Below are 24,408 nucleotides of genomic sequence, written 5' to 3' on the forward strand. Positions count from 1 at the left end.
TGTAACTACACGTTTTCCTATCGTTCCTAAGTTGGTAGGGGATTTAGGGAGACACATTCGCCCTCATCATTCTTGTCTAATTTTGGAATTGAGATGGCTTCAAAAACGTATGCGTTGACGCTGCAACCTTCAATCTTTAATTCGTTGTATTATCTCTTGAGGTACAGTTTCCGCAAATTACATATTACCAGTTGATTGGTGTTTGTATTTGTGATTTAAGCTTTCCAAATTCGGAGTTTTAAATGCTTTTAAAATAAACTTGTTTTAACATCACACTCCTATGGGTATATTTTCGGACATTTGCAATTCGAGCCAAATGTAGAATAGTGTACTGCGAAAGTTATTTTGGCTGTAATAGCTTTACTGTATGATGCTTCAGTGTGTATAGTTCTGCCATACTTGTTTCACTTAACTTCATCTTAAAGATGATTAATTATTACTGCCCCCATAACTTCGTTCTAAGTCGGTCCTATCCGTATGTGAACATAACTGAAATTGTTATTTGTTCAGTGTAGTTATTTTGAAAACACTCTTCTGTGGCTTTTATTCCTGAGGCATCTTCATGTTTTCTGCAGTATGTACTGTTTGTAAGAAACTGAAAGAATTATTACGTACCAATCCTTAGTCTCATTGTCTTACCGTTTGTTAGCTCTAATATTGTAGCTCATTCACTAAATACTGGTTTATTCACCGAACATCAAACAACATGGTTCCTTTACTGATAGTCATCTACTAATCGATTTGGCTGAATAAATAGAAATCTGTAAAGATTATTAGTTATCTATTACAGAAGATTAAGAATCCGTTCATAATTACTGATATACCTAGATATAATTAGAGAAATTGATTTATAGTTAGAACGCTTAGTAAACGATTGTCTAGCTTGGAGTTACATTAAACGAACAGCTGTTAGTTTTTTGCGTTTGACGTTCCAGTAATTTGTATGCATTAGGCTATAACTCACATTTTTATTTGGAATAGATACATCACTTCAATCGTTCATCTTGGTGTTCCCACCTATGTTTATTTTATGGTAATCGAATTTCCTTACCTATAACCAATCAACAACCACAATCCTTTTTAAGTTCATATGTTGCTAGCAAACCAAAGAAATCTTTCAAGTTGGTGACCTTGATTTCTGAACCATATGCTTCACATGACGCTTGGCATCCAACTATACCCCCTCCACCTGAATCAGGTCCTGCAGGTTGTTGCACATGGTCAAGTGTATTTTCCGATTCTATTTCAAAACCAATCATTATTGATGTACGAAGTCCTGATGAATTTAATGAAGATCACATTCACGGAGCAATAAATCTTCCTGTTTTAAATAATGAAGAAAGAGCAATCGTTGGTCGTTTATACAATCATGGTAAGCTGCTACGTTAATTATTTGTATGGAAAACTCAATATTTAAGTTAACTCTCCTGAATTCTTTATATAAGAACTTTGGTGTTTGATTATATTTCCTTGAAAAAACTTGGACCAGCTTGCCAAGCGGAACGTTGGATTTATTACTTCAAAGTCGTTCGCTGTGATCTCACAAATACATTCTCCCTTCTTGATGTCTCCTGAATTCTTGGTTCAGATTACTTCATTTCTTGAAATTTGGACAACTCACTGGTAACAATAGTTTCCAAATTACGGCTAAAAATAATGTATATAAATCTTTTCCACAGTTACCACGTTGTATTGTAGTGAACGGGAACACAGGCAGGGACAACCTAAATGTATTTCAATACAACATAACAGAATATCTTGGTAAAATCTGAGAACCATACGGTAAATTATTCATTTGTAAAATGTCAATTAATTGTCTAAGACTTGACTGTTCCTTCGTTTCCATACCAATCACCTTCTGTTCTCATTCTCTTTTCTTCGGCCTTCTTAACCATCTGCCTCCAGGCGTCTTACTTTCGATAGATGAGACAAACTAATAATCTAAATTTACTGTCTGTTTAGAGAATAATTATCAGTATAGGGTTGTGGAGATTATTGAGTTTAGAATGATATCCTGAATGGATCAATGTTAGTCCACCATCGAAAAATTGGGAGCACTGGACGGCCGTTTTTTCTTCCTAGTATGGGACTCCTCAGCAATGCGCGTTCATGATCCTGCACATGAGACTCTTACCCCGGACCCCCGGTCTCTCACGCGAACACTTAACCTCTAGACCACTAAGCCGGCATCCAACGGTAGAGAATAGTTTTAACCTAAAGTTGATAATTATCATCGAAGATTTCTCGTCAAAATTAGCGCTTGTTTTTTTATAATGTAGTTCGATCCCCTATTAAAGTTTCTTGTATTTATTATCTTTGGAGTGAATATTTTTATTCGGCTATAAAAAAACGTTTGCCATTCTGCTAATAATTTTTTATCATTCTCATTATATTATGAAAAACAAAGAGAATTTCAGCAAAATAATCTGTTTGCAATAAATTCGCCGGTCTATGGCAATATTATAATTTATGGACGAACCATTCAGATTTAAGATAACAGGTCTTGGATTTTGGCGCGAAATTCATTCACCCATTTGGTTAAATACCATTTTGGCATTATAGTTGATGTCAGTTCGTGATGAAAACGCTTAATCTAATTCCTAACCCTAATGTACAACTGTAAATTCTTATTCTAATTCCTCACACTAATTTATAACTCTCATTTACCTCTATTAAGTAGGTGAACATTCTAAGGTCATTTTAGCGTTGTTCATAGGTCGTCCCTAAGTTATAGTCTCACTGTTTTTTTTTCTTTAATGGTTTTACGCATTTGATTTATATATGTATACCCAAAATCCAATGTTCAATATTGAAACTCTCATTGCTAAATGAACTATTGCGAACAATATTAAGCCACTGAAGTATATATTTTTGTTTAAACTGGTTAATTACTGGTAAGTACATTAATTATTCGTTTTGTAAATGTTTTACAATCACTTATTTAAGATCAAGGTGTTTCCACAAGTAGCTTTTTCGGATAAACATTGGGTGTTAAATGATACTTGTAAGGCATGAAGCAATGTATTGTAGATGTCACGAGTAAATGGACGTGTGGAGGTCAATATACATGTACGCCGTTATAAGCTAATTTCATTAGTTCAATTGTTTGACATTTTAATACAATCTCAATGATTCGAACACTAGTTCTTCTCATAGATTTCATTACCGATTGATCTTAGTCACACAACTATAACTCCAAGTTATGGACCGATGGACAGCTGATTTTGTCCTCAATTATGTGCGTTCACAACTTCTGTCCTTAGGTGCTTGATCTCCAGTCAGCTGAACCCTGTGTCCAATGGATTACATATGTAAGTCCAATCACTTGGCGATATTGCTCGACTATCTTCCATTAACTACATTGGATCATTGCCTCACGCGCAACATAGTTAAGCCCTACTGGTCACGGCTTCTCACTAGAACTATTGAAAATACATATCAAAGTAAGTCACACGTAAGCACATGACTATTATTACTGTTGGAGGCTTGTAGATGTTGAATTTCCATAGAATGCATCATCCGTTGATTTTAGTGTCACAACCAGAAAGCACTTAAAAACTGTCAAGTTGTGGTACGAGACTCTTAAACAGTGTACATCCACGCCCCAACTAGAAATATTAACCGGAACCTTCGGTCTCGCGAGCACCTAAATACTAGACTACTGAGCCGGTGAACAGTAATGTGAATATTTAAGTAGTCCTTTCGTTTGAAATTAAATTCACATTCACAAAGTATTCAAGCATAATTAACAAATAATCGAGTTCAGTTTTGTAAAATATCACCACAACTTACTGTTCATGGTTCTATTTATTTATTATTTATTTATTTGAACACATGAATATTGGTACAGGAGAGCGCCAATATATATGCGCCACACAAAACAATGAGAATTCGAAGAGGAAAAAAAGGTGAAGAGCGTAAAATAAGAGAACAATAACAAAGAGGTTGGTGTAAGGTAGTGTAGTAATAATAATAGTAATAATGAGGGAACGGAAAAGTACAATCAGTCGTCACCGGCCATGGAGGGCAGGACAGTCTGACCGATGTTGCCGGAGCAGCAGGCCAGTTGAACTGCCCTTCGAAAAATTCTGCCCATTGTCCAAGACGTCGATGAAAGTTAGTGATTGGCATCCCGTCATCCTCGCAGATTGTTTCGCTCACACCAGACTTCTTGCTGCCAGTGGCTCGAATGAGTTGGAAGAGCTCCCGGTAGTCACCAGATGCAGCTGCTGCTTCCAGCTCATTAGCATGATTCGACCACCAGGCTTCTCGGTCCTTACGCAAGCTTTGCCCAATTTCCTCATGTAACATCCTTCGTTTGTGGTCAAACTCACGGTCACCCGGAGTAGACCGACGGGCTTCAATGAGTTGTAAGGAGCCTGAGGAAGGCCAGTGCTTAAAAGCGGGACGTTTCGCGAACCCACAATTGACTGTACCCGCCATTTTCATGGCGTCATGCAATTGCAACCAATGCTCATCTATACTTTCCGGTGGAGTGGTAGCTAGCCTAGAGGCTAGCTCAGTTCGATACTTACTTGCAACAGAAGTTGCAACCAGCTTGCTAATATCAATCCGTTGATGGCGGTCACTTCGTTGGCCACTGAAAAGTAAGGTAATATTGGCACAGACCAAGGCAGATAGGTACTCCAAAAGGAGCGGCAGTCTTGTACACAACCACGCCAGCGGTAGCTGATCGCGATGTGATCAATCTGAGTCCAGGCTTGAGATGCAGAGGGAGGACGCCAGGTGGCACATCGGCGATGACTGTGCCGAAAGTTAGTGCTAGCCAGAAACAGGTTGTGGTCTGTGCACAGTTGCAGTAGACGGTCCCCGTTATCTGACCTGCGACCAACGAGTCCCCATCGGCCACCTAAACGACTCTCTTCTGTGCCTAGACGCCCGACCTGAGCATTCAAGTCTCCGGCTAGTACTACAATATCTGTCGAACGCACTTTCTGGAGAAGAACAGATAACTGGTAGTAAAACTCATCCTTGATTGCATCCGGGCTGCAATCTGTCGTGGCATAGGCGGAGATGACGAAAAGACATCGTTTCTCACGCCGATTTCTTCTCACTTTGATGGAACTTTCTAATCTAACAGCACATAACCGAGTGTTAATGGGGATCCAATCGACTAGGGCTGCCTCAGCTCTAGCGCTTAGTGTGACACCAACGCCAGCAAGACCAGACGAAGATGCCACAGGGTGCGAATGTTGAAGGCAGCCAGTTTGAATGGTGCACGTGGTTTCAGAAAAACTGCTTCAGTTCTCGTATTCGGTGGTAACATGCAATTTTCAACCGGACAGTGACTCGAGAACGTTTAGATACAGTCGAATTTCCACCAAAGACGAGCCGCTGTATAAGTATAAAAGAGGGTGAATAATGTGGAAAATAATAATAATAATAATAATAGTATTAATAATGACAATATTTGTAATGATAATAATTTGAATCAATCGATTGTTTTTCGAAGCGAGAAAAGTAAATTCCATAGACATAAAGAGTTCATCATTTGTGTGTGGGCTGTGATACTGCCCGGGTGCCCAAACCGAAGCAGGTGGTTATCTTAGGGGGCCACACCCCGAGCCTTCGACCTAAAGGTCTAACCCACAAGGCAGTGGAGCATTGTGAGGAGAAACAGCCCATTGTAGCCGGTGACCAACGATTGGTTCACACGCCATTTGTTCCCACAGGATACTGGAGCCCATGTGCACCATTGGTTTGGAATCCGGTTAAAGCGCCGGACATTCGCTTTTCGTCCTCTCATTTTTGTAAACAACACCCCCGCCACGAGAAGGCAATGAGTAGGACTTCCCTGGCAGAGGCTGTATACGCGTGGCCGTGTGAGAGTATTTCGAGAGGGAGAGCGGACTCTCCCCACTCTCGGCCGTACCAGGGCATTCGGGGGCCATGGTTCAAATAATTTCGTATTGTTCGCTTAAAACGTTTACCAAAAAAGGCATATCTTTCACTTAGTTCGTAGAGGAATGTAACGACTATATGAGTAGAATATCATGAATTTTGTTTTAGTTTTGGTTCTCTGAGCTGGATGGTTTGGTCGTGGAGCTTTCATCGTTCTTCTGAACGATAACATCAGTACAAATTTCAGGTAGAAGTTCTCGTCGTCTGCATATCATCTGTGTTACTTTAAATTCATCATTATAAAATGAATTTAATCAGAAGTAGTTTTAACATACACACATCAGTGTAACTTAACAAGAATGTAAATCATTTTAAGAGACAAAATAAAATATTGCAAATGTATAGTTTTTATATGAAAGAAGAACATTGTACAATAGGTGTTGTTCTAATTTTCACAATGGAAATCTTTAATATTCTAAAATCGCGTGTGGACCCTGTTGCATTCAAGTCACTCAATAAGTTTCCGAAGTTTAATGTACATCTCACAGAAGCGAAAATGAGTTTAACAAAAGCAACTCAGAGTTCCTGTTACTCTACTCCAAACCTTTGAAATTATCTTAGTATGAATTTCTTTCAGCTAAATAATATACTGACTTCACAATTTCAGAATATTTTTTTGTATATTATTGTTTTCCTAATACACATAGATGATCGTATTCAAGCTCGCCTTTATGGTGCATCTTTGGTCTGTGCTAATATTAGTCGTTGTTTGAAAGAACTTTCTTATCAATATGGTTTACAACTAGACAATTCGGTCCCTGTAAATCATCACTCTAATGGAAACAGAAAAATTGTAAAATATCCCGATTTTTTTATTTATTGTTGGCGTGGAGGTCAAAGATCTAATTCTTTAGCAACTATATTATCTGAAGTAGGCTGGCCGGGTAATATATATACACTTGTTGGTGGATATCGTTCTTGGCGTAGACTTCTACTTCGTCAGTTGGATGCATGGCCTCGTTGGTCTATACTGAGTCCGTTTTGGGTCATATCTGGTCTTACTGGTAAGTTTTTACACTAATGTTATTTGTCTTAACGGAATTATGTCATATGTATTTCTGGTGATTGATTTTAGAACGATACTACTTTTAATACCTTATGAGCGTTACTTTTTTAATCTTCAGGAGTGTGAGAAATGTGTATTTGTTGTTCAGTTACAAAATACAATCAGTTTATTAGTCATTATTTAGATTCGAACTCTTCTCCCACTATTTCGGTATAAGCAGTCACGTATTATCACCATCTGGTTTTCTAAGTTCTTCGATGTATAACTAAACATACGAGTCTGCATTTTTTTACGGAATCCCAGCTTATACCTTCAACTGCAAAAGCTCAGCCGAGGATTTATAACAACTGACGTATATCTTGAAATGTTCTTATTTGACTCTGTGTCGTCAATGATACATATTCTAAATTCGATATCCAGTAGGTTCATAGACATACACACCTCTCAAACTTCGCCAAATATTGATATTAGTGTAATTTCTCCATAGTTCTCACATTTTGTATGATCTTTTTTTGGTACTTTGATGAGGTAACTTTCTTTCTACTCTGAATTTTTGGGGAGGGGACGATGCTACTTATAACCATGTTGTTGAAAACACAGACTTGTCAATCTCTCACCATTCTCGTTTCTTTCTCCCAGTCTATGTCGCCCCATGATTTCTTCATACCCGTTCTTCACACCGACCCCGACGTTTTAAGGTCCGTCATCAGGATGGTCATTTCTTTTTGTAGGTTACTCTGTACGATGGACTCTATTCTCTCATTAAATTTATCTTTATCATCGTCGCTGCTTTCATCGATGGGTGCGTAAAAGTGGATGAGTTTCTTCGTCATCTCTTCCTTTGTTTGTTTTGTAGGATGCTTCGATAATCCTGAAGCCATGACATTCCCATTTTATAGGCGCTCTTCTAGTTTCTTTGGAGAACATCAGTGCAACCGCTTGCGTATGTGGGACATTGTCTTCTTTATGATCATAATATAATAGCACTTACCAAAGATAGTCTTCATGTAGACATTTCATGCACATATATTAATTGTGTTGTTCTGGTTTTTAGAAGGGGTTCTGACCTCGTGACTTATGAACTATTTTGGTTTTCATCATGAGGCATCATAACGCTTCTAAATGAAGACTTTTTGACTCTCAAGGTAGATTTTGAATGATTTTTACTGGTTGGTTTTTTTTACCGTCATTTTTATAGGATGGGATCGCTAATCCTATGATCAACCCTTTAGAACCGGGAGTAACCCTAGAATAGCTTTAGGTGTATTTTGACGAGAAACTAACGACGTAAAAAGGATTCGTGTTATTCTACTTAAAATTTTGTCCTTGCTCTCTTTAGGCTAGTATAAGGAACTATGTATATGAGTGTTTAATTTTTTTCCATTTCTTTCTTTGCTTGTTGATCACATAAAAGGTTCCGGGAAATCTTTAATACTTCAAGAGTTACACGATCATGGTGAAACCGTTTTCGATTTAGAAGCTTTGGCTAAACATAAAGGTTCAATGTTTGGTGGTGATTGTGTATTATCAAATAGTGACACTAGCGATCATCAAAGCTCTACCAATAAAGGTAGTCAACAAAAGTTTTTTGAATCTCAACTTCATTATGTAATGATGACAAATAAGCATCGATTGTCATCCTGCAAAAATATTTTATGGATCGAATGCGAATCACGGCATATTGGACCACTTTGTGGGTTATCTGATGGTTTATGGTCACGATTAAGATCTACAGATCCAAATGTTGGCACCCATCGATTATGGATTGATATTACAGAAGAAGCAAGAGTTGCTTGGATTTTAGAAAATTATTCTACTGTTACTCGGAACGTTCCAAAAGTTCTATCTATTCTCAAAAGGTGAGTATTGAGTGTATTGTGTGGAGTAAAAATTAATTCAAGTTTTCTTATTGACGATCTGCAATCATTAAATATCTCATCATAGTACATGTAATGTTGAGTTACTTGGACTACCAGACAGATTACTACATTTTTGATAAAATATATTTAGCAATAAAAGGTAAACGAGAAATTCTTCACTACTTAATGATCCATCGGTTGTAACACGAATAATCCAACCTATCGTCATAAGTTACATTTTTTTTATCAACTTTGTTTTTGCTTTCGGTTTTTTTATAGATTAACTCAATTGGATAGCCCGAACATAGTTCTACTGTGTGTAGGATAGAAGAAGATAATCAGTGGTGAAAGTTATTCAGTTAAGTACAACTATTGATTACTGGGTAGTGGCTAGTATCATATTTGTATAGTCCTCAGTGTTAGTCAAATTTTATTGAACAATTTGCAATCTGGTCTGGTCTAAATGATTTAAAATTGCCTGGCCTATTTTCCTATGGTAGGTATGTAGGTAGGTAGATGACTGGAGGTAGTTGGTAAATATTTGTCATGCAGAATATCGGTATCTGCAAAACATCTGAGTGGTAACGTTTCAGACTGCGAGGCTGAATAACTCAGATGGGGATCCGGTAGTGAACAGTAATGCACTCAGTATCGCAATTGCACCTTGCTGACTAGTGTCATCTAGCTTATACTTTTCGATACCTGAGTATAAATTTTGTTTTTTGACGTTAAGTTAAGATTCGACTCTGTAGACTGTGGCAGTGTCTATCATTTGAAAGCATACCAAAGACGTACATCAACCTTGTCCAGGCTCTTTACTTGAACACTAGTGGTTGATTTAAAGCTTATGTCCAACTCATCAGAATTTTCAACTTCAAGTAGTGTTCGTCAGGGTTGTCTGCTTTCTCCATTTTTACTTAACTTTGTCATAGATATACTTTCAAAAATAATACATTCATCGTCTGACTTTTCAAGGACTGATCTCCCACCAAGATATTCCCTTGTTTTCTTAGTATACGTAGATGATATAATTCTGTTTGGTGAAGGCACTGACAAAATTGATAATATTCTGAGCGCTTTAAAGAATAATGCAAGCATGTTTGGGATGTGTTTCTCTTTCTAAATGAAAAAATGTTGCTTCGACACTGGTCTGCATCAGCATCCAAATAATGACAAGTACGAAGTAGTTGAGTGCGTGTATTGCTACTCTTATCTTAGGAGTCTCATCAGTTCTGATTGGCTGTTGTCTAATGAAATCTCAACATGTATTCGAGAAGTTCGATCGACTTTTGCCAATTTGCATCACTTGTGATGTAAGCGAAATATCCGTCTTCCAACCGAAGGACGAGTTTACCACGCAGCAGTTCGCTTCATCCTTTTTTATGAATGTGAAACATGCCCATTAAGGGTAAGGGATATTCGTAGGTCACTAATATTCTATTATAGGTGTCTTCGAAGCATTGTTCACGTATTTTGGATCCATTTAGTACGCGATCATTGGGTTAGGAATAAAGTACTAAATAAGGATGGCTAATCGATTGATGAGTTAGTAAACCTTCACGAACTGAGGTGATTGAAACATGTGATACATATGCTCGACCAGTGCCTTCCTCGACGGTCGATTTCGTCTAATTTAGGAGTAATCTGGGAGATGGCTAGAAGAGACCAAACCAAGCCGTGGGGCCAATCCATAAAGTCATTGACAGTCGAACTGGGTTTAGATTGTCTGATTGAAGTCCATGTGATTATCGTAATCAGTGGTTAGAGACTTTGAATGACGTCGTGTAAATTGTTTGTAATGGCTCAAGCGCATCCACTTTCTGTCTTTTCGCAAATTCTGACTTCATAAATCCCTCACATATTTCTTGTTTCACTAATTTATATTTTCTCAGATGGTATCTTCGATGTCCAATCTTTCGTATTACCAGTGTCACTATTACTATGTCTGCTATCGTATGATTTGACCTGAAAATTTCATCTTGGTGTGCTACTGGGTTATGGCAACTTGAACCGATGTACATATATAACAGGTTCTACTTTGAACAGACCGACTGACTTTTGTTTATGGAGTCCAATGTTCCATCACATACATACCTTTCCATCTTCTCTTTTCAAATCACATCCTCGATCACCAGTCTTCGTTATCAATGTTTTGTACAACATTATATCTGCCTTTCTTGTCGCTAATTTTTATCTCGTTTTGCTAATGTGGTATGTTTCGATGCACGTCTATGTCAGGCTTATATTGTTGATGATTCGCATAGTATAATTCTAGGACAATATCTCGTCATACTTTGAATATACAGGGCTTGTAATATTCCGCTCTTTATATACTTTCATCTTTTCTTCGTTGGATTACATTAATGGCTTTAGTTGCCTCATAATTACCTAGTCGTTGTGTTTAGGTGGGGAAAAAAATAACTTTTAATAAAATTGTATTTGTCTTATTTATGCTTGACTTCATTTAGTTTCTCTTTTTATTATAAATAGTTTAAATGAATATATACCAGATAAATTGATTAATCAGTGGACTGAAATGGTACATCGTGAAGATTTCACCAGTTTTGTAACCGGTTTACTTCGACATCATTATGATCCATTGTATATTAAAAATCGTCGTCACATAATAGAAGATGCGAAAAAGAATGGTTTATTCCATCGTATCTCTCTTCATAGTGTTGACAGAACAACTATACAAACAAAAATTATACCACAGATATTGGATTTAGCATATACTACAAGTTCTTCTAATCTACAACAAAATCAGTTACCTAAAAGTCATATAGCTATTTAAACTTTTGCATTTTTCTTTTGTATCTTTATTCATATGAAACATATTTCATGTCTTGTTTATAACTAATATTAATACAGAATTGAGTAGCTTCAGTATTTTTTTATATGGTTTATATCATTCTATTTAACTGTATATAATGGAAATACAAAATGTACACTTGCATGTATAGAACATTACCATAGTTATTCATAATGAGTTAGTTTATACACAAAATGCAGTTAGAATCTTTTTTTGGGGGGGGGTATCTTTATTTGTAAGGATTAAATCAAATATAAGTTCTGGACAGAAATTCAGTTTTCATTTTTTTATTGTTGTTGCATGTTTAGGTATATGTCTGTTACAGATTTGTTTGAATTATGCTATTTATAATTAAAGTTAGTTGAGACGTTTAAAAAGAACTAAATGTAAAGATGTATACATTCGTAGACTGCCCTGGTACATCCGAGAGTGAGGAGAGTCCGCTCTCCCTCTCGAAATGCTCTCACATGGCCACGCGTATATAGCCTCTGCCAGGGAAGTCCTACTCACTGCCTTCCCGTGGCGGGGGTGTTGTTTACAAAAATGAGAGGACGAAAAGCGAATGTCCGGCGCTTTAACCGGATTCCAAATCAATGGTGCACATGGGCTCCAGTATCCTGTGGGAACAAATGGCGTATGAACCAATTGTTGGTCGCCGGCTTCCATGGGACTGTATCTCCTCACAATGCTCCACCGCCTTGTGGATCAGACCTTCAGGTCGAAGGCTCGGGGTGTGGCCCCCTAAGAAAACCACCTGCTTCGGCTTGGGCACCCGGGCAGTATTTCAGCCCTCACACATATCAAATGAGATTTGTGTGGAGCATATGTATATGGTGCCTCCTTGTACCAATATCTATGTGTTCAAATAAAATAATAATAATAAATACCCATGACCTTCGCACACTGCTAAGGAGTCCCATACTAGGATGAAACGGCTGTTTAGTGCTTCCAGGTTTTCAAAAGTGGTCTAACCTAAATCGATTCATGAATTTAACTGTTAAATTAATACAATCTTCACAAACCCCCAGTGTGAAAATAATGTTTTATTACTTCTGAATACTAATGACATTCTAGGTTGCTCTGAACGAACTATTAACGATTTTATTGCACATATGGTTTACTCTCTCTATATTAGATGGTTAGCCAGGAACTAGTCTGCCAAAACACGACTCAAATCAAAACACGTAATTAGCCTGTTTAGCACGTGTAATAATAGATAACTGAGTAAGTAAAAAGTTTAGGAAAATGTCTATAATACTTCATATACCTGTCATATTATCTATCGGTCTACCTGGAGAAACAACTGATCACTGTCTATTTTTACCTTACTTACGCCTGTTACTCCTCGTGGAGCAGCATAGACCATCCCCTAGGATTCTCAATCGAACTCTGCCTTAGGTAATCCTTTGCAGTTTCTATTCATTTTTTTCATAACTTCTAATTCCCAACGCAATATATTTTTTGGTCTTTCTTTTTTTCCCTCCGCCTAGGATTCCAAGTTATGGTATAACTCGTAATGTAGTTTGATGAGTTCCGTAATGTATTTTCTATCCACCTCACGTTTTTTTCTAATTTCCTCTTCATTTGGGAGCTGGTTTGTTCTCTTCCACAGTAGGCTGTTGCTGATGGTATCCGGTCAACGGACATTGAGTATCTTGTGTAGATAATTGTTCATAAATACTTTTACTTTTTTGATGAAGTTTGTGGTAGTTTCATACAGTAGAACTGTCTTGACATCCGCATTGAAGATTCTGACTTGGATGTTGGTTGAAAATTGTTTTGAGTTCCATATGTTCTTCAATAGTAGGGATGCTGTTCTTTCTTTGCTAATCCTTGCCTTCACATCATCTTATTTTGTCGATGATCCTGCTCAGGTATGTAAAACTTTCCATCTCTATCAAAGCTTTTTCGTTGGGTGTGATTGCGTTAGTGTTCCCTGCATTGTATTTCAGTATCTTACTTTTCCCCTGTTGTACTTCCAAGGCTTTTGCAGGCTTCAAGCCTGGGTTAAGGAGGAGGGTTGGGCATGGGGTCAGAAACCCCCGTCCCGCAGAAAACAACCTTGCTGGAGAAAAATAACTAGAAAACCATACTTCTATCTACGCAACAATGTGTGTGGCCCTTGGTATTTTCGTTATTGTCAATCTCACTTTCTAGTAATTATATGGCCAGATTGTACCTAATAACATAGAAATACGTTCCACTGCATTCATATCCGGACTATGACTGAATGATAGTTTACCAGCTCTCAGTTTTTGAGAGACATTCAAAAGTGAAATATAGGCTAATAAGGATAGATTTTTAGTGGTTAGATAAAAAGAAGACTTGCCAACAATTATTGAGTCAAATAATAGATTACAATGTCCGATCAGACCTAATGGGTTGGTGTCTGACGAAATCTCAGCACGGATTCGAAAAGCTCGTTTGGCTTTTGCCAACTTACGTCACCTTTGGCGGAGGCGAGATATCCGTTTATCAATAAAAGGACGACTACACTGCGCGGCAGTCCGTTCTGTTTTAATTTACGGCAGCAAAACATGGCCATTAAGAGTAGAAGACATTCGTAAGGTACTAGTATTTGACCACAGATGCCTTAGAAATATTGCTCGCATCTGCTGGGATCACCGGGTAATTAATAGTGAGGTTAAACGCAAGGTATTAGGGAATGATGGTAAATCAGTTGATGAGGTTGTGAATCTTCATCGACTGAGATGGTTGGGCCACGTGCTAATGAGGTGTGGCAACTTGGAACGATGCATATATGTGCCTGATCCTACTTTGTAGATGACTGACTGACTGATCACAATCCAAATGTGTATGTATGTTATCGCATCCTCAGAGGATTACTTTCAAATCGTCACATTTTCAATTATTCAACTAATCATAACATACATATGTAGCGTTTTTACCATCATAAGAATTATCATCTCACTTAATCCTAATGTAGTGAACAAGAACACGAGTGGGGACAGTCGAATATATTTGAACATAATATATATTACAGAACGTCTTACTAAAATCTGAGAACCATACCGTAAATAGTTAATGTACAAAATATTAATCAATTGTGTCAAACTTGACTGTTCCATTTGCAAATATCAGTCCATTGTCTCGGATTTCATTGTTCTTCCATTTTCATATCAATCGTCTTCCGTTTCCGTTGTTTCCTTTTCGATCTACTGAAATACATTCCATTCATGACGGTCATTATATACTACTGATGTAGATATAAGTAGCTCACACCACACTAATGGCTAGATATCAGAATTTTAGGTTTAAGTGTTTTATATTGAATATTCTATTTAATTCATCAAACTTTGGCAATCTATTGACTGTTTACATCATTTCAATCTCAGGAACTGGTTTATTCACAATAAATTACTAAATTTTAGGTATTTAAATGAATCTCTGTAATCATTTTATTAAATCTGTACGGTTATATACTAATTCCAATTTGGGAAACAAATTGTTTAAATCATTCAATTTCTCAACATTGAATCTTACTAAGTAAGTTGATTTTCATGCACTTTTTCGTTACTGTTTGACTATACAAGATATGCTTTTCCATTTTATTCCTTAATTGATTACACTTAGTACTTTGATTATTAGTGTTTGAATATTGATTGGAATTCAGGACTTCACGTAATGGAACGTTATATACTGTACTAGTTTTAGTCTACCAGTAGTCACGATCATAAATTAATATCAATTGTTTCACCATTGTAATTTTTAAGACAGTCTCACTACATACACACTCAGCTTTAATAACCACATTTTTCGTTCAATCCAAATGGAACTATCAATAATATGCTAGATGTATTACTAAAGTCTACTCATAATATCACGACGTCATTGGTTTTCTAGAGTAATATAAATCTTATAATTCTTTATTACCTGCAAAAACAAATGATCTATTGTTGGGGATGTTAGATCCCTAGAACTCACTTGGGAAAGGACCTAATTTTGTAATTTTATGTAGGAAATTTGAATTTCTTTGTTTTCGCGGCAAAGGCGCTCTTGTCACCTTCATCTCGTATTTCTCACTGGGTAATATCTTAAATGCTATTGGTCCGTTGCGTCTCTTACTATGCTATTTGGTAACTTTCCCCAAGGACGGTTTTGTACTGTATATATACGTTTTGAATTGTAATTGTTGTTATCGCTGGTTTCTGGCTGTTTGCAGAATATACTTTCCCATTCGAAGCTTGAACTTCTCCCTCTAGTTAGTGGGGCTGGGACGCATCAATAGCTAGCTTACTGGTCTTTGGTCACCGAGTCTTGTTTCTCATTCGCAGATTATGTGAACTCGTGATAGCTTCAACCCTAGCATCTATGGTAGTTTAAAAATTAAAATTTAACTTGTAATTAGGTATTTTCTAGAAAAAGTAGATTTTTAATCTAAAGCATTACTTTCAATTTTCTTATCATCTTATTATTACTTAAATTATGTTACACATAACTAATTATCCCCAAAAATTTAACATTACGTTGTTCCAGAGGTAGTTCATCAGTTAAGCATAGAATATTGTCCCCAAATGCCCTAATACGGCCGAGGGTGGGGAGAGTTAGCTCTCCTTCTCGAAATGCTCTCATATAGCCACGTGCATACAACCACTGTTAGGGAATTCCTACATCAGTGCCTTTAACCGGATCGGTAGATATGGAGGGTTTACCTAGATGAGTTGGAAAACCCTGATTCCAAACCAATGGTGCACATGGGCTCCAGTATCCTGAGGGAACAAATGGTGTATCAACAAATTATTGGTCACCGGCTACCACGAGACTGCATCTCCTTACGTTGCTCCACTGCCTTGCGGATTAGACTATTAGGTCGAAGGCTCCAGGTGTGCCCCCCTAGGAAAACCACCTGCTTTGGTCTGCGTATCTGGACAGTATCATTACCCACACACAAAACAAGTGTTTTGTGTGGTGCATATGTGTTCGGTTCCCTTTTATACCAATATTAATGTGTTCAAATAATAGTAAATAAATGCATAGAATATTCGTATTGTTTATTATTATTTGATAAAGTAACTTGATTATAGTAGAATCATTTCGTGACGAAAGTAACTTTCACTAATATTTCGTAGTCTATCAGTAAGATTTGTTAATACGTTATTGTTGTGTTTTTTTTTTAAATTTTAAAATAAATTTAGGTTAAATCCTCTACAAATTTATAAACATGAATTATCAACAAGTTGTAGTTTAAATCGCCGTCCTGGTATAACGTATCCGCGACCAGTTAGTCGCTATTGGGCAATTAGTAAAATGAGGGATCCTCATCAATACACAGTTGATCCACTCCCATTGGTACGAACAGGAGGACGAGGACCTGACGGTAATACATTTGACTGTATTAATAATGACATTTTACTGTTACATATTTTCTCAATTACTTTTCGCATTTAGAATAATTTCTGTAACAGAGTTATTAAATCAAGTCAACTTCGAGTTTGTTTTTTTTTCAAGTGTACACATAAAATTCAATAAAACTATGAAATTTAGTACACTGATGATTTCCTTAAGGTTTTTAAGTTGTTTTTTTTTTGGGGGGGGGGATATCAGTAGCAGCTGAAAAACATTGAATAAACGAAATATATGTGGAATGAAGTGGCAAATTAACGTCTAGTTTGATAAGTGTTTTCCAGACCTCTAAGGAAATATAATAAATTTCCCAAACGTTCAGTTAACATCAAATAGTAGTACTTGGTACTTTCAAATAACAGTTTATGAGTTTAGTAGTGCCTTTTTGTATATCATACCTAGTTTAAAATTATCGCAACTCTTACGTTATCATTCAACTGCTAAAATGGAATAACTCAACTAATTTAAAGCCTATTTGTTAGTTTGTTTGTTTTTTAATGTAAGTTTTCTGAAGTTCCGGTTCAAACTCATGATTTATGAATCTCATTCCAGATTAGCATGGTTGTTTATCGTTGACACTAGATTATGATTACTTTGTTTCATTAATTGCTATGAGTTGTAAGTTATAAATCATTGTATATTGAACAATCAGTTGATGGCTAGATTCTCATTACTTACGTTCAGATTTGTGTAAATCTAGGTGAATTTCTTGTTATAATCCTTCATCAACTTTTTGAGCCTTGCTTTTGTATATTGAATGAAGTCGACATGACTCAGTTTGATCGCCTGATTGTTATATCCGAGTGGAGATTAAATTACAGGTAACTTCCGAGGACTATTCATGGACTAATATTCTATAAATATTCTTATTGTATAACTACTCAACAATGACACTATGTATATTTATATCCCTCTTATGACAAGCTTTATTTTGGCCTATAATTTATTATTGTACGATTTACGGTTCTTAAGTTATGTTCAGTTTATTAACTACTGCCTCCCACATTCACAGCCACTTTTTGGGCTTATTTGTGTACAAATATTATTTCCTATTTTATGGTACGTTGCGGTCTGTGTGATTGATATATAAACCAAGTATGCCTGAAATAAACGATCTGCTCTGATTCGGAAGCTGGTATCTTGTTCTGGACTCAAGTGGGAGGGCTCGTAGGACATAGGACCAATAAGGACACTAAACTGCCCACACCGGTTGAACGTCATTGGTTGGCCTAGTGTAAAGATTCGTATAAGTCGTATCCGGATTGGTAGATAAATCGTGTGATAGAAAAACCAGACACCCAAGGTCATAACACTGATAAATATCCATTAGTAGAAAATTTAAGCTGTGCAAGTTCATCCATACAATCATTATTCATAAAGCAGTATCTATACCGAGAAACAGATTTCATTAAAGTACTAGTGAATTTTGACGTTATAGTCTATTAATTATCATTAAAATACATACAGCCACTGCCAGTCATGTCCTACTCACTGTATTCCCATGGTATCGAAGCCAAATGTTATTTAAGTTAGTTTAAAGCACATCATGTGAGAATAGGGTTGAGATCTTTGTCTGCCAAGATTAGTAACACGGTAATACTTTAAGACTGTTTTGTATATTTTTCAGTTTTCTTGGAAATCATATCCCTATTCTACCTACAAGTAGCAACTACACTGTTGATGTAAAATTTAAGACACAACCGACCTATATTTAGTTCATCATATTTTTATTGTTGTAATATTAGGCTTATTTATTTATAAATTCAAATCATTTACCATTTGTATTTAAATTTTCCTCTCATTTAGGTAAAATTCAACTAAAACACGTTACAACTGGATTAAATCGTCCATGGTTTATGGTAGATCACAATCGTTCCAGACAAGTTTTAACTAAAACTATCCATGAAGAATTAGTATTACAGGTAGGTAAACACAAATTACAGCTTTATTTGTGTCATTGGATGCAATTTAGACAGAAAGGAATATGTTACTGCCTAGTCGTTTTCTCAAAGATAACTTTTCATGACCTATTTATAGTGTGTACCGGTTACTTAACCTACGACGACGCAGTCTCCATAAGTTTTCAAGATGTTGATGATTTCCTTTTGCTCTGCATGAATTCAATAATCAAAAGTGAAGATTTATAGGATAGTTAATTTTTAATCAATAAACATTTAAATGAACCCACATTTTCAATAGTGATGTTAGAACTTTAAAATTAACCATGACGAGTGCTTCTTGGAATATATCTATGTATATAGTACTTACTAGAGACATTTCATTAGGCTATTGTAAATATGGGCACTGAGACTGAAATTTTCTTTCACTATCCGTTCCAAGCAGTTTTAACTAAGTACTCTTCAAATACTGATGTTATACCAAAAGCTGTACGCAATCCGTACCACATACCTGGGTAACTTTATTTTATTTATTTATTTGAACACATAAATATTGGTACAAAGGGGAACCGAACACATATATGCACCACACAAATCACTTGATTTTTGTGTGGGCTATGATACTGCCTGGATGCCCAGACCGAGACAGGTAGTTTTCCTAGAAGACCACGCCCCGAGCCTTTGATCTAAAGGTCTAATCCAAAAGGTAATGGAGCAACGTTAAGGGATGCAACTACATGTTATCCAGTAACCAACAATAGGTTCATATGCCATTTGGTCCCTTAGGATCCTGGAGCCCAAGTGCACCATTGGTTCAGAATCAGGGTTTTTCAACTCCCCTAGGTGGGTCCACCAACCCTGTCAAAGTGCCGGACATTCTCTTTTCGTGAACGGCACCCCCGCCCCAAGAATTCAGTGAGTAGGACTTTTCTGGCAGAGGCTGTATACGCGTAGCCATGTGAAAGCATTACGACAAGAACAGCGGACTCCTCCACCCGCGGCCGTACCAGGGCACTTGGCGGACCGGGAAAAAGCAGGACAGCTACAGAATAAGTGAAAATATTTTTTTCAGCCACTAGCAAAATAATTTTCAATCCACCGGTTTTAAACTGTTACCTTCAACTTCGACTTCTAAGTTAGAAAGTTATGACCATGAGAACAATAAAGAACATAAGTGAAATAATGTTCGTTATTTAAAAAAACAATCGTCGTGTTCTTTCTTAATAACATTCTTTTTTAATCCATGTTCATAGGTCAAAAAAACATGGTGGAGACATCCGTTTATTGCTTTAGTAGCCTCAGGTGAAGTGAAAAGATGGATTATTGCAACTGCTAGTATGAAACCTGGAGATATTATACGTTCACATGTAGATATCCCTACTATTCCAGGTAAAACTTTACACACTCATTACATCTTTCGCCTCCCCCTTCCTAAATCTTACGATTAGTATTTAAAACACAATTGTATATATAATTGTAATATAATGGGAATTTTTCAGCGATTAGTATTTAGATAACAACTGTGTTAAAAACATTCTTGAACCACTCTTGTTGTTGAATCTTTCCAGCTACCGATTAGTTGGGTTTAGGCTCATTAACCAATTAGAAAGACAAATTGATTGACTTTGTATTTCTGCATGCAACTAATCTCAGCATATTAGGAGTCGCTTCATATTAAGGATGAAACATTTGCCAATTTCATTTATTATAATGCTCGATTGAAGGTTTGATATGTAGACTTAATATAACTATCAAGAAGTTATGAGATATTTACTAAAACATCAACCAAATTTAAGTTTCAATATTAACGACTGGTCGCAATCACTGATCATACTAATATATGAGAAAGAATCAAAATCATCCTGTAAAAACCATAGAGAGATTAGTCTGACTAATATAACGCTTAAGATATTAGCATCAATAATTATCGAACGCCTAACAAATACTCGTGAACTGCAAACACGAGAAAACCAAGCTGGCTTCAGACCTGGTCGTGGCTGCATCGACCACATATTCCCCATTCGTCAGGTTCTAGAACACAGGCATACTTATCGACGTCCGAAAATGGTGGCCTTCCTTGACTTAAAAGCAGCATTTGACTCTATAGACGGAGAGGTTCTGTGGCAGTGTCTGTCATTGAAAGAAGTACATAAACCTTGTGAAGGCTCTTTAATCGAACACTACTAGTCGAGTCAGGGCTTATGGCGAACTGTCATCTACTTTTGCAACCTCAAGTGGTGTCCGTCAAGGCTGTCCACTTTCTCCATTTTTGTTTAACTTCATCATAGACCTATTGATGGAAATAACACTCTCGTCGACTGAATTCTCGGGTATTGATCTCCTTCCAGGAGGTCCACTTATCGACTTAGAATACGCAGATGACATAGTCCTGTTTGGTAAAGACGCTGATAGAATGCAAAGTCTTCTGGTAGCACTAAGCAACAATACCAGAATGTTTGGGATGCGCTTCTCTCCCTCTAAATGCAAGTTGTTGCTTCAGGGCTGGTCTGCGTCGACACCTGAACTAAGGAAAGGGAGTGAAGTAGTCGAACGCGTCGACAACTTCATTTATCTTAGAGGTCTGATCAGCCCTAATGGGTTGGTATCGGACGAAATCTCAGCATGGATTCTAAAGGCTCGTTTGGCTTTCACCAACTTAAGTCACCTATGGCGAAGGCGAGATATCCGTCTATCAATAAAAAGACGAGTATACTGAGCTGCAGTTCGTTCTGTTCTACTTGACGGCTGCGAAATGTGGCCATTAAGATTAGAAGACACTCGTAAGCTACTAATATTTGACCACAGATGTCTTGGGAATATTGCTCGCATCTGCTGGGATCACCGGGTAATTAATAGTGAGGTTAGACGCAGGGTATTAGGGAATGATGGTAAATCAGTTGATGAGGTTGTGAATCTTCATCGACTGAGATGGATGGGCCACGTGTTACGTATGCCTGAACACCGATTATCACGACGTGCAGTGCTGACTAGTGTAGGAGACGGTTGGAAGGAGAATAGGGGCGGCCAAACCAAAATGTGGCATTAGTCCTTGAAGTTACTAACTTCTGGTCTGAGCCATGTTGGTAGGTGCAGACTACTTGGTTGTGGTCTGGACGACTATCGTAACTAGTGGTTGAAGATTCTGGGTGACATTGCTCAGAATCGATCACAGTGGCGTCGGTGTATACACTCTTTGTTTTCTCTTAAACCATGAGACTAAATTTGCTTTATACCTTTCCTTCTACAAACTAATTCTTTTCTGTATCATATTCTTATATGCAATGTTTTTTTATATATTATCATTGAAGTAACTGCTCCTATGAATTTGGTTTTCATGTTGTTGTACTAATGAGGTGTGGCAATTTAGACCGATTCATATATGTGCCTGGTCTTACGCTGTAGCCGACTGACTGACAATATTAATGACAACAATGAGGAAAAATATTGAGATGATTTGTTTACGTGAATTAGAACCAAGCTATACAAATATTAACTACTGATCTTAGCAATGTACCAAAAAGTAAGCTTTATGTGGCATATTAGGAGTAATGCATCGGAAACTTTAAGACTCATTGATATTTCATTTTGTTTACCACTCCGTTTCAAAGTTGGATTACTTATAGTGCTATTCTTCGACTTCTAAAGCTATGGACAGTTAATTTAGTTATCATCTACACTTTAGTTTTCTAATTAGTTGTAAATTTGTACTCGAATGTAGATGATGCAATCTCGATTCTTGACTAGTGCAAAGATAATTTTCAACAATAGTAATTGTGTTTTGAGAAAACTATACAATTCGTTAATATATTTTCCTAAATATGAATATAACAGGCCAAACTTTGTTCTTTATGGCTTATATATATATATATATATATATATATATATATATATATATATATATATATATATATATATATAGCCTGTTACTAGATACTCGTTAAAATGTAATAGCAGCTAAAATCCTTCAATTTACCTTAGCATTTAAAACTATCAGTTGATCTATAATTTTACTTTATGAAACCAAGTTACAATTTAAAAGGGACTAGTGTTGAGTTTTCCATATTTATTATTCGCAACAATCTTAATTTGCTTGTACTATCTATATATATTTTTCTTAATGTAGTTGATCCAAAAGAAGGTGATGCTTATCCAATTGGTGCATTACCAGTTGGTACAATTATTAGTCAATTTGAAATAAAACCTGGTCAAGGTGCTTTATTTTGTCGGACAGCAGGATCTAGTGCAACAATATTTCGACGTGGAAAATATGTTGGTTCAAAATTAAATGAAGAATTAAATTTCACATCTTTAACTGATGAACGAGAAGATGAATATGTTGTATTTGTTAGAACAAATGGAAAACGTAAAATTTATCGACTTTTACCAACATGTATGTGTGTAGTTGGACAAGTATCTAATGAAAATCATGATCAATTTAGGTAAGTTAATTACGAATAACTAGATTTCATATCGTTAATAATTATGTAGGATATTTCTGTTAAGTGTCAACATATTTTAAATGCGGTGGGCTTTTTTTCTTCTTCTTGAGAATAAATATAGGTACATATACTTGAAATTATGTCGTTTTGATTTCTATAGTGTTATCAGTAACCATGCTGTCATTTTAAATTGGATTATGTCAAATAAGTTTTATTTTCAGTGAAGATTATTGTTCATTTACATAGGGAGATTTTTCATGTGTATTTAATGATTTACACTACATGCTTAGTATTATTATTGATGTATAGAGGTAATTGATGACAAGTAACCTTATACATTGTTTGAGTTTTTTTTATTAAGGTTAATACTTTCTGTTACATGGACTCAATTTGTTTATTACTGTGAGAAGTGTACCATGTCAATGTTCACCAAACTACTTTCGATAAAAATGTTCGTATACCTGATCGATCAGAATACACCATGCGTAAGGAATAAGTTATGTATGAAGCTTTACATGCAATTCTCGGACAACGTGATATTTTGTTTGTAATAACTAACTAAACAATTCTTAAGTAAACCATTAGATTTTAAGATATTGCATGTTTATCGCTAATATTATATTTATTTATCTCTTTTTCATTATTTTATATATATACATATAGATTTCGTAAATTTGGTGAAAAGAAATGGAGAGGAATAAAACAACGCAGTGGATTGTGGCAGCGTAAAACAGGAAGATTTGGTCGAAAAGTACGACCGATCGGTCCACCTATCGACCTTGTACCATGTCAAAGTTCACCAGACTACTTTAGATTAAAATGTTCGTATCCTGGTCGATCAGAATATACAATGCGTAAGAAACAAGATATGTATGAAGCTTTACATGCAAAAAACAAACCAAGACCACAACCTATTCCTGGACGTCACAATGAATTACCTGACAAAATGCCACGATATCGTTGGTGTTCTTGGTCATCTGTACGATAAGAAGCACATATGCTACAAATCTTATAAATTTGAATGTGTAATATCTGATGGTTGTACTAAATGGTTATTAACGTGCTTTTTATCGGTAATCACCTACTTTAGCTGTTTTATAAAAAGAAA

At 36.4% G+C, this 24,408-nt stretch overlaps 1 protein-coding gene across 2 annotated transcripts in view; it reads left to right on the plus strand.

The window, feature by feature from the left end:
• UBA3_1 (NEDD8-activating protein uba3) overlaps positions 1-17,898 on the plus strand; it is a 42,500-nt gene extending 24,602 nt beyond the window's left edge. The window contains exons 1-5 of one of the 2 annotated variants that reach the window (XM_051212796.1): positions 4,876-6,926; positions 8,343-8,787; positions 9,067-13,473; positions 14,992-15,106; positions 16,756-17,898. In XM_051212796.1, the coding sequence (XP_051068712.1) occupies positions 6,485-6,926; positions 8,343-8,787; positions 9,067-9,115 (936 nt within the window). In that variant the 5' untranslated portion in view covers positions 4,876-6,484 and the 3' untranslated portion in view covers positions 9,116-13,473; positions 14,992-15,106; positions 16,756-17,898. Of the gene's footprint in view, positions 6,927-8,342; positions 8,788-9,066; positions 13,474-14,991; positions 15,107-16,755 lie in introns of those variants that run through there. The other variant, XM_051212797.1, reaches the window with a different exon arrangement.
• The last annotated feature ends 6,510 nt before the right edge of the window (positions 17,899-24,408 follow it).

The sequence above is a fragment of the Schistosoma haematobium genome, chromosome 3 (assembly GCF_000699445.3).
Source record: "Schistosoma haematobium chromosome 3, whole genome shotgun sequence".
Lineage (NCBI taxonomy): Eukaryota > Metazoa > Platyhelminthes > Trematoda > Strigeidida > Schistosomatidae > Schistosoma > Schistosoma haematobium.